Source organism: Urocampus carinirostris, chromosome 10, assembly GCF_059441175.1.
Source record: "Urocampus carinirostris isolate Australia breed hairy pipefish chromosome 10, RoL_Ucar_1.0, whole genome shotgun sequence".
Lineage (NCBI taxonomy): Eukaryota > Metazoa > Chordata > Actinopteri > Syngnathiformes > Syngnathidae > Urocampus > Urocampus carinirostris.
The window spans coordinates 3,698,323-3,715,290 of NC_142358.1; the positions used below are offsets into that span (position 1 = coordinate 3,698,323).

Below are 16,968 nucleotides of genomic sequence, written 5' to 3' on the forward strand. Positions count from 1 at the left end.
AGTTCAGAAGATAAGGTGTAATTTCTTTAAAATACATATTTTAAACATACTCAAAAGTGAATTATATTCAATTTGCAAATGCCCCATGCTTTACTGTTCTATTACATTCCCCAAAAATGTAGATTCAAAGTAGTTTTAGCAACTTAGGCACGAGGGGGACATGTTACGCCGGGGATGAATATTTTGTAGTGTACCAGCTACAAATAACTTGTAAGATTCGGGATTCTTATTCACCTTTAGATCAGCACTGGTGTATGGGGATACTCAATTTACAATACAGTGGTACAGATTGTGTGAAATGAAGTCAGGACAATTTGGGGTTGGATGTGAATCTATGTCAGGAGGAAGAAGGAATAGGTAGATTCTCAGTTTCTCTAAATAGCGCTTTTTGTGCTTTCTGACAGCTGCACTATATTCGTTTGACTAGTCATTGCCAATGGCGTTGAAAAGTATAGCTTTTGTTGTTGTTTTCTTACTGTTTAGTGGCCTCGTCCACTGTTTACTGCCGTTCGTCGTGGTGTTGTCATTGTGTGTGCAACTGGCCATAGATTTTTTTCTCCCACTTTTTGGCAATTTGACTTTGCAATCCCCACCTTAGAACAATTCATGCTGTATCCCGGGATTCTATGTGTAAATAAAGTGAAAATGGAAATAGTAAATGGTAATAAAAAAACAAATCAAGGATCATATGATCACAAGCACTCGCTCTGCAGGAAACGCCAACACTTGTCACTGTTGTTTGCTTCCCGCACAGAAGCAGGAGAGCAAATATTAATGGAAGCTGCGTTGTTTGCAATTACCGAATTCTCGCATTTGTGCAAACAAACCCATCCACTTCAAGCTCACACCTGCAGCTTGGCAATAAAAAAAAGTCAGAGCATGAAATAAATGCGACATGCTGTTGCTATTACACCTGGCGTGAGAAAAAAAACAAAAAAACACCCACTCATTCACTCCCCCTCCAGCAATGAATTTGAGTGACAGCACGACATAGCGCTGCTAGTGCAAAAGATGTGCTTTAAAAGCACGCCTACAAAAGATTCACATCCTAGAGCGTTGATTGACGTGCTACCCCCTCCTCTCTCGCCTCTTTGACACTTTGACATGGAAATGAAGTTTTTAAGTCGAGCCCTCCATTGCCTCACTTTGTTCTGTTTAAGGTGACGAGGACGTGTTTGCCCCTGCCGACATGTGACACCTGGAAAAGTTAATTCAATACAGATTGGGTCAGACTTTATTTTTATGTACTGCAGTGGTGTTAAATTCATTTTAGTTCTAGGGCCACATTGTAGAAAAACATTCTTGAAAGAGTAAATTAATGACTTAAAAGTGTACCTTAGCTGGAGGGCCTAGGGGGTCGATTCAGAGGCTCACATTTACTGTATTTTCCAGATGAGGTGCACCTCAACACCCCATATTGGAGAGAAATTTGAAAGTTCACCTTATAACTTCCCTCCCACAGTTACTTAATATTGTTGAGGCTCATTTTGACCTTCATTTTTTTTCTCGTAAATATTCGTTTCAAAATAAGGTGCAAGCAGAATTCTTTAGTAAAAATGTTGAAAAAACTGCACACAAAAAGCTCACAGATGTATTTCCATCCAGCGCAGTGAATGGGTGTGAGAGAGAAGGGATTGTGCTATGGATACAAAAATCCAGTCATCCCTAATGTTTCATCATAAAATTGCTGTGTGCTTGTGTGTTTACAGTTGGTTCTGTGGGTTTTTATCATAAAGTGTCTCAACACCTAATATACATTATTTAATGAGCTGCCATAAAAAAGAATTCTTTAGCGACGTACAGCCAAAACGGGGTCTGTTGGTGTCCAAGTTCAGCTTTGGGCTCATCAGAATTGGAAAGGTCCAGAGGAAATTTGCTCAAGTAGGATATATCTCCGAGCCATATGTATTCATGAAAAGAGCCATATTTGGCTCGCAAGCCATGGGTTCCCAACACTTGCACTAGACCATTATCACTTTATATTTACTCACGGTTCCAGAAACCAATTTTAGAGAATGGAGAAAACACAAAGTGTCCTTAGGGATAAATAAATACAAAATCCAATTCATCGTCAGATACACCAGAGTCTTTTTCCTCGTCATGTTTTCTCGTTGTTTGTTCATAACTTTGTTTCTTTCCGTTTTCTCCATTCTCTAAACTTTGTTTTGCGCACCGTCAGTAAAAGTAGTGTGATAATGAGATACATTTGAATGCCTTTTCATAGGTCCACCAGTGGTACCACCAAAAAGAGGCACTCTTGTCCCTGCAACCCGGATTCGATTCCCATTGCTTCTAATGTGTTGCTATTGCTTTGTCTGCAAAATTTTACGTTAGTTATACACAAATAGATATGGTAGCTCTTACTGTGATTTTAATACCATGTGCCTTATTGTTCAGTGCGGCTTATACATGAAAATAAATATGACATAATACTATTTTTGGGGGGGGTGCCCCTCATAGTGTGGAAAATACGGTGAATTAGGATTCAGGAATGTCAGATTTGACGATTATTCAAGATTTTTTTCCTCAATATTTTTTTCCTTCACTAAGATTTTATTCCTTGTTGTGTTTATCAACTGTGCGTTTGTTAAATATATTTTTTAATTATTTTCCACTGCAGTTTATTTAACTCCGGTAAACTCTTGCAAACTGGAAAGTGGCAAAATGGCATACAAACACTAATGTAAAATGATTTACATTGTGATTTGAAAAATAATTGTATTATTTTTTTACGAAAACATTTACCCGATATAGGAACTTCATTTTTAGACAATTTATATATTATAAGAAGAAGTTAAAGTTTGTTGAAACTTCTGCAAAGACACCAAAGTGTTTTTTTCCTTTGATTTTGTATTTTTTGTATCACCTTAAACGGTGCGCCCATGACATTCATTTTAAGTCAAAAAACATTGAGTGTGTTTCCTCAATGTTTCCGTTGATAAATTGTAGTCAGCATATACAGTACTTTGCAAGTTGAGCTTGACTTTGGCGATATCAAGTGGACGTATTTAAAACTGCAAGTCATTGTTTGACGGGATGCAGCTCATTCTTTTGTGCTTCTCTCAGCATTGTCTCGCTGGCCACATGAAAATGTGGCTGACCATGAATTTGGAACACATGATCTAGTGGGGCAAGGAATGAGTTAGAGAGTTCATATTTCATATACATTAGACCCTCGGTTACGGCGTCCCTGCCTTAGGATGTTTTCATACCACTATACAGTGTTTCCCCCATTATTCAATATCAACAACAATTGATTTTGTGTACCCCAAAGTGTATAAAACTTTGCATTGTTTGTCAGAATGTAGAGTTTCTTCGCTAAGATGCCTATCTGCTATTGGTCTATGCATTATAATATGCCCTTTGTCTACATCATGAAGATGCTTTAATGCTATAGAGTGCTTCGAGGTCCTAAGATTACCCACAATGCATTGCTGGCGGCCATTTTGGAAGTCCACAAAGCTTTTCACTTCATTGTTATTGTTCAGTGAACCAGTTAGATTCTACATTGTAATGCCGAATACGTGCGTTATTGTTGGCTGTTGTAGCCGAGGGGAAAAGGGTGGGAAGGGCTTCTTTAGACTTCCGAAGTGTGTTTACAATCAGGGGATTGAAGCTCAGGAGAAAAGTGAACGGCGAAGACGAATGTGGCTGGCAGCTATCAACCGGTCGAATTTGCCAAAGCTTGACTGTGTTCGTGTTTGTTCTGACCACTTTCTGACAGGTAAATTGAATTATTTATGATGTAGAAATACATTTTAAAAAGGTTATGGGACATGTGTACTTCATGTACATCTGTCGACACCATTCAAGTATGGCTAGGTTAAATACCGTAGGTGTTGCTTCTTGAGTAACATTTCTGAAAAAATATTCTTAAAAGATCTAGATGTTGAACAAGTATATACCAAGAATACATAGTAAATGTGCATTTCATCCACTTTGATGAGATATTTCTTCTCTCTCAGTGGATAACATTATTAAATAACTACTTCACCATACACATGTATCAAACAAACATGAAGTATGCGCTGTTTGCAATTGTATTTATTTTCAATCTTTGTTTAGATGAAAGGCTCATAATTAACACCTTTAATTTACAATGGCTGAGGCGGGCGGGATGGCGTTTTGAGTTTCAGTGTAGTATCATCCAATGTTCGCAGGTTTTCGCCACATCACAAACCTTGACAAACACAGTAACAAATCTGTCGTAGGCTTCCATACTTTTGTAATTTTGAAAATCCTTCAGTTCACAAAAGGGACTTGGGTGGAAAATAAGATAGTTAACAAGTTCGATGTAAGTCACACACGGCAACAAATCGGGATCAGACTTCCAGTCATTGTTTTTAATTTTGTAGGGATCCAATTTTCCAATAAAATGCAACTTCGCAGCGTACCGCTCGCGTGCTTGCTTGTCTAAACTCTCCACGTAGTTTTCCATAGTGTTGATGGACAAAATACGTACACAAACGAAGCTAGTTGAGTAAATAAATAGACAAACTGAGTAAATATTTGCTCCTCTCGCTATCACCGCTTGTAATCGACAGACTTCCAAGATGCCGGCACGAAGCCGTGTTACTATTTTTAGCACAAAGCGCGGAGCCCTCTATTGGCCGAACTACATCCTACATTGCCTCACCCTTTTTGTTCGTATTAAAATTTCGTAACAATTTATTTGGTACAATATTAGAAGTATGATCGGGTCTAAAAAAAAATCCAGCCGGACCCGACCCGACAAAAGAGTGTAAAAAACTCGAGTGTGAAAAAGCCCAAGAGATTTAACTTGATTTGAGCGAACAAACTCCACAAAAACCCAAATTTTCACTTTTTATTTGTGGGAAGGAAAGCTGATTTTGGCCAACTATAACGAAATGGCCGGCACCTAGGTTCACATCATTCACACTTCCTTGACGACCTCATAAGGGTGATTTTTGCCATCTCCGACAACATACAGCCCAGCGTCGAAGTGTGCAGCATTATCGCTACATTGCAAAAGTGATTTTTTCCGTCTCTGACAACGGGCAGCTCGGTGCCAGGTGCGCACTTCGGCTCCAAAGTGCACATCATGCACGCTACCCTGACTACCTCCGACAACGAACATTCCGGTGCCACAGTGAACACTTCGGCTTTAGATATCAAAAACGTGAAATTTGCAGTTTCTGATAATAAGCGGCTTGACGGAGACGGAAAAAAAAATCACCCTACCTAAGTCTTCAGGGTAGAATGCATGCTATGCAGATCCTCTACCAAGAATAAGAAACATAAAACACATGAGGAGTAGATTATATACGAAAAAAAATCAGCTAGAGAGAGAGAGAGAGAGAGATAGAGAGAAGCCTGATATTCGGGTCCGGCCGGGCACAAGATCTATACAATTTCTCTCCGCAATCTCCACCTCAGATTGGATTAATGTTGAATCCATTGTACACCGTTGTCTGGGTCAGAAATATATTTTTATTGTCTGGCCACTAAGGGAACGAGACGTTAGCAAGGAGTTGAGATTTTATATTTAGGGATAAAACGTCATAAAGGAGGTACGCTCATTTTAGTTTCCTGGAGGTATTAAAATGACAAAGAAAATTGGAGGTTGGAGATGACACGGCATGAAAACAAGAAAAATCACATAAAAACAAGACAAAGACAAAATTGGTGGTTTCTATTTAAAGAAAAACAGAAATCTGGCCTTAAACTATTGCTGTGACTGGCTGGCAACCAGTTAGGGTGTCTTTTGCCCATTGCTTGAAGACAGCTGGTATGGGCTCCAACAGCCCCACGACCCTACTGAGTACGAGCGGTGCAGATAATGGATGGATGGATAAACCACTAAATAGGCTGCATTGTGCCTTAATGTAATGGCTGCTACCAATGAATAAATGTGGTGTGGAGGCTGCAGTGGGGTCGGGTGATGAGGACAGCAGAGAAAATCATCGGGACTTCTCTCCCCTCCATTCAGGACATTGGCCAGAAGCGCTGCCTATCCCGAGCCAAGAACATCATTAGGGACCCTTCTCACCCCCTCATGGACTGTTCACTCTGCTAGCCTCTGGGAAGAGGTACTACAGTGTGCGGTGCAGGACCACCAGGTTCTGCAACAGCTTTGTCCCCCTGGCCATTAGACTGTTAAATGGTCAATCACACACACATAGTAAGCCTACACAGCTGCTAATCTGTACATCTGTTTTTTTTTTTTTTTTTTTTTTGCACTACTGGCAGTTCTCTTATACCTAGCCACTCCTTTGCACATCTGTTCTACTCTGCACTATCGTACTCCAGTGTAATTGTTATTGTATAGTGACTTGTTTACCTGACTGCCCATTGCACATCTGGTTAGCTGCTCCTCTTGCACTCTTTGCACTACTGTATAATACTATACAGAACTATAATTATTTAGTATATTATTAGTACTTCAATTCTCCAATTTAATACATTATTTTATTTATATCTGTACATTCAAGGAAACTGTGCGGGTCAGATGTATCGACATTTCGTTCTGTATACACGTGTACAAGAATGACAATAAGATATATCTTAATCTGAATATGTGAGATGTAGTATGTCTTGGTCAGGTACAGCCTGGCAGTGCCCATCCCTCTCCTGACTGTTTTTTGGGGTTTGGTTTTGCCCCCTCCACTGGGTTCCAGTGATATTGAATATTTTGAACAGTGAAATCAAAGATCAGACTCATACAATCACTGGTTACATCAATCTTCCTCTAAACCTGTGAGACATGGACTCTCACAGAAAAACTGGAAAAGAAAATTCGACCCTTAGTGATGCGATGCTACAGAAGACTTCTAGGCTTCAGCTACTTAGCCCATGTGACAAACGAAACGGTGCGCAACACCATCAGAGGGCACATTGGACCCTACAAAGAATTCTTGTTCATTGTGCCAGATGAAAACTGCAGTGGTATGGTCCCGTTATAAGATCAATAGGACTGACCAAGATAATTCTACAGGGCACAAATCAAGGGGGCAGGAGGAGAGGAAGACTGTAAAAGAACTGGGCCCACAACATAATCTATTACCTGGGGTAGCGGGGGTTTGTAATGCATTAGCTAATTACCATGGATTTCTATAACCCGTCATACTACAATTTCATTTTATAATTTTCTCACCCCAGAACAGATTTATTTTGTATCCCAGGGATCTACTGTATATTTATATTGATCGGATCATGCAAACCTTCCTAATCAAGTGTCCCATTGTTTTTTTCGGAAACATTCCAATTTTTTCAAAAACAACTTTTGACAAAACGCTCAAAAACGAGCGATATATGTCCACCGACAGCCTCCATCAACCGTCCAACTTGACGGCAGTGCCAACAAAACTTTTTCAAGAGCAAAACTTAAATTAAGAGAAAGGGACGAACATCAAAATGTTGAAAGCAGGCGTCAAAATAGTCTTGACTTAATTTTGTTGTTCTTTTGCCTTTGTGATGAAGTGATAAAACCAGAAAAAAGCATGTGCTTATGTATGTACAATATGTGCTTTCCGTGTGATCACCACGCCATATGCTGCTCTGGAAAATTCCTTCATGTTTTTGCCTAATGTCACAACAGATTTCTTTTGTTTACCATCTGGGGACTTTTGACAATTTAAACTTGGAAATAGAAAAACTTTTTTTTTAAAAACAATCGACTCCATATTGCCTTTTGAAATAGTCGCATACAATGTTCCCTCTAAATTTCCACGGGTCTGAGCGTTCACACAAAGCCGGTGAGCAACACTTGAAACAACAGTGAGCAACCATAATCCCAAGTGTGGCAAGATAATTAATTATCAAACATGTCCAAAACTTGACATCAAGTTACATTGTGCTGAGTTTCCGGCAATGCAAAATTATTTTTCTCTTTTGAATGAATTGACTCATGTACTATTGCAAAGGTTGTACGGCCTACAAACGTCATTTGTTCTTACAATTCTTTCACAAGATATCCATTTCTTTTTATTTCCTGATATATTTTGTCGCATAGTATTAACATTTTTGGGGGCTTATTTAGTCGGTTGTAAGATACAGAACTGTACTTAATCACATGTTTTAGTGGAAGTACAATGTTGGCAACAAGATTCACTTGATATAATTGGAAATTATTTGAATGCAACACAAACTTTTTCTTCTTTTTTCCGTGTTTTTTTCTACTTTTTTAAAAATTCCTTAAAAAAATCTCATTGTGTTTATTTTTTCTGAGCTGTTACTTTTTTCTTTTTGTTCTCTATTTACTTTTTTCCTACATTTCTTTCTTTTCTTTTTTCTGTCTTTTTTCTAAATTTTTCCTTCTTTTTTCTGTTCCTTTTGTTTCTTTTTTTCTCAGCTTTTCACTACTTTTTCATCTTGGTATTTTTTTCGTTTTTGTTCTATTCCCCCCTTCCTTTAAGTCATTCTGTGCATAATTTTACATAATATTTGGTCATGTTGTGATTAAAGAAGCAAAAACAACCTGAAGAGCCGTGTAGGACCCGAAAGAGCCGGTTCCTTTTAGTAAGCCGAGCCGAAGAAGCCGGTTCTCGACAAACTCTACTAACTTTACTCAACTTTGTGCTATTTCGACTCGACTTCAAAATACCGCATTTAGGACACAACGTCAGGGGAACCCGTGTAGTTTTACCTTCATGCAATGTAACTTTGACTTAAGTCGCTTCTTTTAATTAGTAATTTTGAGCCCTCATTTTTGTGCGCTGGCTAGATTTTCTTGTGCGCTGAGAATGTGCAATTGCGCACGCGCGCAGTTTAGAGGGAACACTGGTCGCATATGTCCTTTTTAATGGTGAAGAAAATTTGAATCATGTTTTGTTAATTATTGCAATAATTTTTTAGAAGTCCATATAGTCACAATGGTGCCCTGAGCCACACCACCTGTGATGGGTAAGCTTTCTCTTGCCTTGTGCACATTGTTAGAATAGATATAATTAAAAAAAGAATACTCCAAAACAAATGCACTCGCTGAAGTTCAGAAGCCTGTAGATTCACAACACCCTGAGCCATGACATTGATCTTGGCTGAGCTCTCTGGTACCTTGTGCATATTATGAAGAGGTAGAGAGAAGACATGACCAAGTTCTGCAACTACTAAACTAAATAGCAACTATATATGTACTTAAAAACATGTACAATTAAAACAGCCTGAGCCATGAGAGAGATCATACCCGAGCTCCCGTGCGCCTCTCACATTACAAAGAGGTAGAGACACAATCAAGATGTGCGACAACTTCTATAGCAAATCAAAATATATTCTAATGAGGAACATAAAGACTTAAAATATTTTTCAAAGTGGCTGCTGATTGACTATTTTAGCGTGGTGTCAAGTTATTATCTTGTCCCTCTAGTGCCTAATGGGAAATACCATATTTGTCATGATTACTAACTCAGATCACCTGGAGCAATCATGTGGCGCCTGGGTGGGCTCCTTCTGATTGGCTGGCTCTTCTCTCTTAAGCGCGCTGCGTCCAGAGAGCAGTGTCAGACTGTACATTTTGTAACTCTGTGTGTTTCTCCTGATATCCCGTTCATTTAAGAACTCTGCTTACCCGTTTCTGCCCGCCTCCGATCCGACCTGTTTCCGTTCCACGCTTTGATCTCCTCTCCAGCCCAGGTAAACACGACCTGCCTGACTTCCACACTACGATTCCGGACTCGTTCCGAAGTTATCTCCCCGGCGCCGCTGCTGAAGTCTGACGGCCATCACGTCTCCAGCAAGCCCTGAACGCTTCCTTAATAAAAGACTTAAACGAATGCTCTGGGGTCCACTGGTCTGTTCTGGTTTCCTGATAATATTTGTGTGCTGTTTTTTTCCCTATAGGACCCAAGGCTTACAGTGATGCTAAAGGAAGAAGCGAAAATATGCTAACGATGGAAAATAATTTTGCGATCAGTACCAATGCAAAGAAGGCACAAATTTTTTTCCTCTTTCCTCTTGCTCGGGTGCATGGCCGTAAATAATTAACATTCAGGACTATTATTCAGAATAAAAGAGGCGATTAAAGTAAGGAAATCTAGGAGAATGACAACCCCAAATAGTAAAATTTTTTGAAATGTTTCAGTCTCTTCGCACCCTCTCTGCATCCATCTGCTTCTCCACTGGACCAACTCAAGCAATATCACACTAAACGTAAATACACTTTCATTTTTCCTTGCCATGCACTGTATATTACACATCAATAGTGTTTTTATCAGGGATGCTGGGGATTACGTGCTAATTAGCATAGGTTTCTATCCAGCACTATACGGCAACTTTGCGATCCCCTCTTCACAACAGATTCATTTTGTATCCCGGGGTTCTGCTCTATCTACATACCTAAGCCATATCCCCCTAGTGGTACGTGGCCAGAGTCATGAACACATTCAACAAAAATTAACTTCCTTCCTCTCTGCCCAACATGACATCGAACAATAAGCGCACAGCACAGCAAGGGGTGGTTTGCTGTGCCATGTAACCTTTCATCAGCAGAGAGGCCTGGGTGAATTCACTGGTTTTCCCCCTCTGCATCACATGCAACGAAATCAGACATTCTAAACTATCCTTCGCCATTCACATCTCTCCCTAGCAGACACTCTTGCATCCATAAAATTATTCGACCTCACATCTCCTTACTTCTTCATTCCTTCACCAATACGGTCATGTCACTCCACACTTAATATGCAGATATCTAATTTCAAAGACATTTAATCTATTACGCTCATTTACTCTCAAACCCCAAGACTTTGAGCCATACCGTCACTGATGGTACCACCACACCTTAATTCAATCCTCGCTTTGCATCCATTTGCAGATCTATACATTTTAACAATCAGGTCAGCACACCCATTCCCCTGCACCCTTTAGCGACCCCCTTCTTCACATCCTCCTCCAAACCACCACCCACCTGCTGCCACACACCAAACCCAAATACTTAAAACCATCTACCTCCTGCAACTTGACACCATTCGAAAACATCTCTAATTCACCTGCTTCACCACCTCTCGAACTTCTCATTACCTTAAGGCATGGTCACACAGCCTTTCACGGGCGTAACGCAGACGCGGTGGAAAATGTGCAAAATTGGCTAAACCCGCTGTTTACCTGTGGTATGCCCGCGAAACAGATGCCGGTGACTGTTCCGCGTCCTTATCGCGGATAACCGCGGCTGCATCGCGTTTGACCGTGCTTATACGCGTTACACACGCTATGCACGTGATAACACCGCGATACAGGCGCAGAACAAACGTGCTATGACTGTGCTCCACCCGCGATTACCTGCTAAAATTTCGCGTCCTACCCGCGTGTAACCATGTCTTGGCCGCGGCCATAGCGTCTGTACCGCGTCATTACCTCGTGTGTACCACGTGTGCCGCCCGCGGTTACCCGTGGTCTAAAGTTTTGAGCAGCGCAAAACTTTTTCGCGCGGCCAACGGCGTGTGAATTTCTTACCGTGTGTAAAGCACTACTGTATCTCGTCTGTATCGCGATCTCAAAGCGTCCAACAGCGTCTGCTTCACGGGCAGAAATTTCTGGCCGTGATTCAGCCTCGATACGCCCGTGAAAGGCTGTGTGACCATGCCTTTACTTTTGTCTGCATTTACCTTAAGCCTCCTTCTCTTATACACTCTTAAAAAAATTCATCTACCGAATAACTTAGTCCTGCTGCAGTGTCATCCGCCAAAGAAGTGCCATCTGCAAACATCAGCTGACTTACATGCAACTCACTCTCACACATTTGCTCTGCCTGCTCTTACATGCATCTCAAACAACACTCTTGTAACTAAAAATGTATCAGAGAGGTGTCATATGTGTGCACACACCCTAAAAACACTTAAAAATTGTGGTTGAATGACACAATTTTGTACAATATTTGTTATATTAACAACGAGACGAAGTTTTCTGGCCCACCTTGGACTTCTTTGTCGTTTCGGAACCAGCGGATGCGGGCAGCCGGCTTGCTGCCTGCCGTGGTGCAGGTCAGGGTTATGATTTCACCTTCCAGGGCGGGGCTGGTGATGCCCGTGATCTCGGGTCGCTCCGGCACTCCTGGACACAACCCAACGCACCAACATTAGGTATTATAAAAGCCCACCGGGTCTTTGTCACAGTTCTCAGCCAACCTAGGACAGTGAGAAATGCCTTGGTGGTCTTGACGGGCATTGTGAAGAGCGAGCATGTGTACTGGCCCTCATCGCTCAGGCTCACGTCGTTAATGCGAATGGTAAGCTCTTGCCATGATGCCCGCACCAGTTCAATACGGTTATCTCGTAGAGCTGCACAAAAGATAAAAACAAATTATATGAGAAACACAATTATGAGATTCAAATTTAGGATGCAAGATACCAATAACAGCCCAATATAATGTCAGTTATCGGCAGAATAGAAAAAAAGAGACCCTATAGTTAGTCAACCTGACGCCACTACTTATTTGAAAGATTTTAAGCATCTATGTTCATCACTATAATTTGATTTATAGAAGTGAAAGTTGGTCAAATCTCCTTTCTAACTCTTCGTAATGTAAGTGAGGTACTGGAGAGCTCGGCCATAATCGGTTGATATGACGTGTTTGAAAAAAATCTAGGTATTTATGTTCCTCATTAAAATACATTTTGATTTTCCATAGAAGTAGTTGAAAAGATTCTAAGCATTTATGTCCCTCATTATAATTTGGTTTATGGAGGTAGTAGCTCAACTTGGTCATGTTTCCTCTCTACCAATGTTGTCTCTATGGTGCAAGCGTGCTCAATTGCAATGGCAATTGGTGGTTCTGTAGGAGTCTCCGCTGTTGAACTGGTGGATGCACACACTTTGTACGTAACTTTCAGTAAGTTTCTGCCTTTGCACAGTGTGTAAAACGTGTTTCTTTCGGCTTGTCCATGGTTATAAAGCAACTTTTTTGCTTGTCTTGTCTGACTGTTGACAATTGCGTAAAAACATCTTGGGTTAAAGGTTGCTGAAAAATCTGGTGCTACATTCAAATAATTTGCAACTATATCAAGTCAATCTTTTTGTCAACACTACTTCCACTGAAGGAGTGTTTTTAAATGCAGTTCTGTATTGTGCAACCAACTAAATAAATCCACAGTTAGTATTGTGTAACAAAAGATACTTTTTTAAAAATGGAAATCTTATGTAAAAGTTATTGTAAAGTTATTGTTTTGGGCCGTGTAGCCAATTTATCATTGTGTGGATTTTTTTTTTACCATTGCCAGTAACCCAGCAAAATGAAACTTGATTTGATGTTAGGTTTTGAACATCTTCTATAATAATTTGGTTGCCACACTTGAGATTGATGTTGCTCACTGTTGTTCCAAGTGATGCTCACAGACTTTGTGTGATTGCTCAGAGACGTGGAAGCTAATAGGGCATATTGCTCTCTACTCCTTTTTAATCTGTGTTAGGCACTGGAAAGCTCTGCCACAATCTGTCAATTTGTTCGAAAATTTTTAAGCATTTATGTACCCTATTATCATTGGATTTATAGATGTGTAGCACATTTTGTTTACGTCTCCTCTCTACCTCTCCATAATGTGCGAAAGGCCATTATCATGCGGCACTTCTTGTTTAATAAGTTTTAAGCATGTTTGTTACTTATCATAATGCATTTTCATCTTCCATAGATTTTTTTATCTATCTACCCTTGTCATATCCCTCGACTGGGGTAACCGACAGCAAGACAAACACGTACACAAAAACAAAGAAAAGAAAAAAGTAGCAAAAAACTCACAAAAAAATAATACCCAAACAAGTTAAGCACCTCGTCACCCAAGTCGGTCATGCTTTCATCCCTCTAGATGAAACAGGACACAAGAAAGCGGCTATGTCACTCGGGTCAAGGTGACACAACACACTCTTCTGTTCAACAGCAGAGCCCGACAGCTTTCACTGGTTTTACCCCTTCTGCATCATAAAGGAGCCCTGCTCAGCTTTAAGAACATGTCTAAACATCCCTCTATCCTTTCACAACACCTGTCCACTAATTCCTATCGGAGCCTTTTCTAATACGGGTTTTAATTGATCTTTTTTATTTAGTTCTGATCTGTTTAACTTCTGACCTTTTACCATATCATACATTTTTTCACACTTTTTGTTTTGTTCTGCAGTTGTTTTTATTTCTATTTTTATATTTCAGTGTTTCCTCATTTGGGGGCATCACACTGTTAGGGAGTGGTTCAACGACTGAAAATTCTGAGACCATCTGCTGCCATCCCTATCCATAAGTGTGGATAAGCCTCCCTTCGGTCATTCTCCTCACAAGGTTAATCTGTGCCTTACCATAATCATATTTTATTTCCATTTCCATTACTATTTCTTTTGTTTTTATTGTATTTTAACCATTGCGTGTGTCTATGTATGATGTGTTTCGGGTTGTCGGGTGGGGAGGGCAACAGGGATTTTATTGTCTTGTTTTATACTGAATGCTTTTTTACAACACTTTGAGTGGCAATTTTGTTTGCCTTAAAAGAGCTTTACAAACTAATTTGACTTGATGTAATTATCTGTATTGACGTCTTAATGTACTCAGGAGCTTGTACAATCACAACAGCCTGAGCCACCTCTCTACCGCTTCATAAAGTGTGCTACAAATGAGTACAGCTAAGTAGTTGTTGACAAAGATGAAGATTATTGGTATTGTTGTCTAGAAGCGGAATTTCATTGCTTATTGGTAGAAAAAGACGGCTATTGTGCACCTGATACCAAAAGTTATGTGTCTTAAGTCTCCACCTCTATTTGATTCGTAAACAAAAAAACATTGTCATTTTTTCAATTTTCAAACGGATGGAAAAAGAAAATGGAAGTAATTGAAAGAAAAGCAGGACGATAGGCGAAACATTGGATAGGCCTATGTGCATTATATTTTTTTCCTTGCCAATTTATCGGGTTCAAAGTTGTATCGGCAAATTAAAAATCAAATCAATCATCCTTTTCCTCTGGCCCTCTCTGCTAATTTTTTCAAACCGAATGGTGCCCGCGCCCTAAAGGCCTATTACTCACTCAACGCCCATTCAAGATACCCCGCTATTAGCTTAGCGCTACATGCCACACGGAGATCGGTCACAATCAGAGGCGGACGTGACAAGGATTGTTTTAGCAAGCGCTTGAGGAAATCAATGCCATGAAAAAGGGGCTTGATTTCCCAACGGAAAGCTGACACTTGGACATCTGCCTGGGTGACCTTGAACCACGTTTTCAAGGATGAACTATAAAACCGACACGGCAATATCCGTCCTCGGGGGCGTAAGGGGTTTCTGTCCACAAGGTTTGTCTTGTTTTCCCCACGTTTTTTAGGGTAAATATTTATTTCCCCAAAATGTATTTTTGCATTCATTCCTGATAAGGTTTTCACACTGAGTGTGATAAAGACTGACCGAACATGCCAAGCCCTGCTTATTTCGCTAATGATAACGCATGTCTTTGATTTCACTATTTTATACTTCATTTTCATCACTGACTTTAAAACGCAATCTCATCATGTGTTACTTTAGTCACAAAGACAACGGGAAATTGATTTCCTGTTAAAAGCAGTCTATAACAGCCTAGTTTTAATGGATCTTTCATGCCTATACCTGCTATGTCAGCCCAGCTTAAATGCATCTTTGGCGTTTATAGAAGCCTGGAGCAGCCATGCTAAAACGGATCTTTGGCGTGTACTGTTTAGCTGTCAATAGCACCATAGCTTGGATGGATCTTTTACATCAGTAACAGTTTATGTCATCCTAGCCAAATGGATCTATGACGTCTGTAGCAGAAAAGGGAAACTTGCTAAAATGGATCTATGAGGTCTATACTCATCTATGGCAGCCTAGTTGGAATGGATCTTTTATGCCTATAGTGGCCTAACTTAAATTGACTTTGCTGTTTATAGTCTATAGCAGCCTAGACCTGAATTATCTTCTAAAAAGCCAAACTAGAATGGATCTGTGATGTCTAGCCTCGCTTAAACTGAACTTTGGCATTGATAGCCGTCTATAAAGCATCTTTGATGCCTAGGGCATCCTCACTAGAATGTATTTTTGCTATCTATGCTGTCCATAGCAGCCTAGTTTAAATTGATGTTTAATGTGTAGAGCAGTCTAGCTACAATGGATTTTTGGCATCTTAGCTGTCTATGGCAGTCAGCTTGAATGAATCTTTGACTTCTCAAGCAGCCTACCTTAAATGAAATTTTGACGTGTGTAGCAGCCTAGATGTTTTATGTCTAGAGCAGCCTAGCTAGAACGGATATTTTAAGTCTGAAGTGCTTAACTTAAATGGATATTTTACTTAAAGCAGTCTATGGAAACACAGCTTGAATTAATTTATGACATCTAAAGCCTTCTATCGCAGTCTAGTTAAAACAGACCTTTGACTTCTCTAGCTGCCTATGGCGGCCTAACATGAATGGATCTTCGATGTGTATAGCCGTCTATAGCAGCCTAACTTAAATGGATATATGACGTCTAGAGCGGCCTAGCTTAAATGGATCTTTGACATTTGTAGCATTATGTGTCAGCCTAGTTAGGCTGACGAGACGCAAAAGATAACTTAAATTACCTCTGAGTCTATAGAAACCTTGCCTAAATGGATTTTTGATATCCAGAGAAGCTTAGCTGAAACAAACTTGGACTTTGATAGCCATCTTTAGCATCTTTGACTTCTAGACCAGCTTAACTAAAACTGATCTTTGACATGTATAGCCGTTAATGGCAGCCTAGCTTAAATGTAACTTTGACGTGTATAGCCGTCTATTTCAGATAGCTGAAATAGTTCTTTGACCTCTATAGCAGCCTAACTTAAATGGATATTTGATGTCTATAGCAACCTAGCTCAAACCGATCTTGACATGTATTGCAGTCCATAGCAGCCTAGTTAAAGTGGAACATGGATGTCTATAACAGCAAATGAGTTAAGAATATATTTGTTCCCTTTTTTATCCCTTTTTTCTCCTAAATAATGCTAACCGCATGTTTTACATATTCCGGCGCCTGCTAGAAGAATTAAAAAGGAATAAAAAAGAGAGAGAGAGAGAGAGAG

At 40.0% G+C, this 16,968-nt stretch overlaps 1 protein-coding gene across 1 annotated transcript in view; it reads right to left on the reverse strand.

The window, feature by feature from the left end:
• The window catches only part of LOC148357516 (cell adhesion molecule 2-like), a 177,377-nt gene that overhangs the window by 16,729 nt on the left and 143,680 nt on the right, over positions 1-16,968 (reverse strand). The window contains exons 4-5 of the mRNA XM_088345296.1: positions 12,075-12,227; positions 11,863-12,000 (exon numbers count right to left, since the gene is read on the reverse strand). Of these exons, the coding sequence (XP_088201422.1) occupies positions 11,863-12,000; positions 12,075-12,227 (291 nt within the window). The remainder of the gene's footprint in view (positions 1-11,862; positions 12,001-12,074; positions 12,228-16,968) is intronic.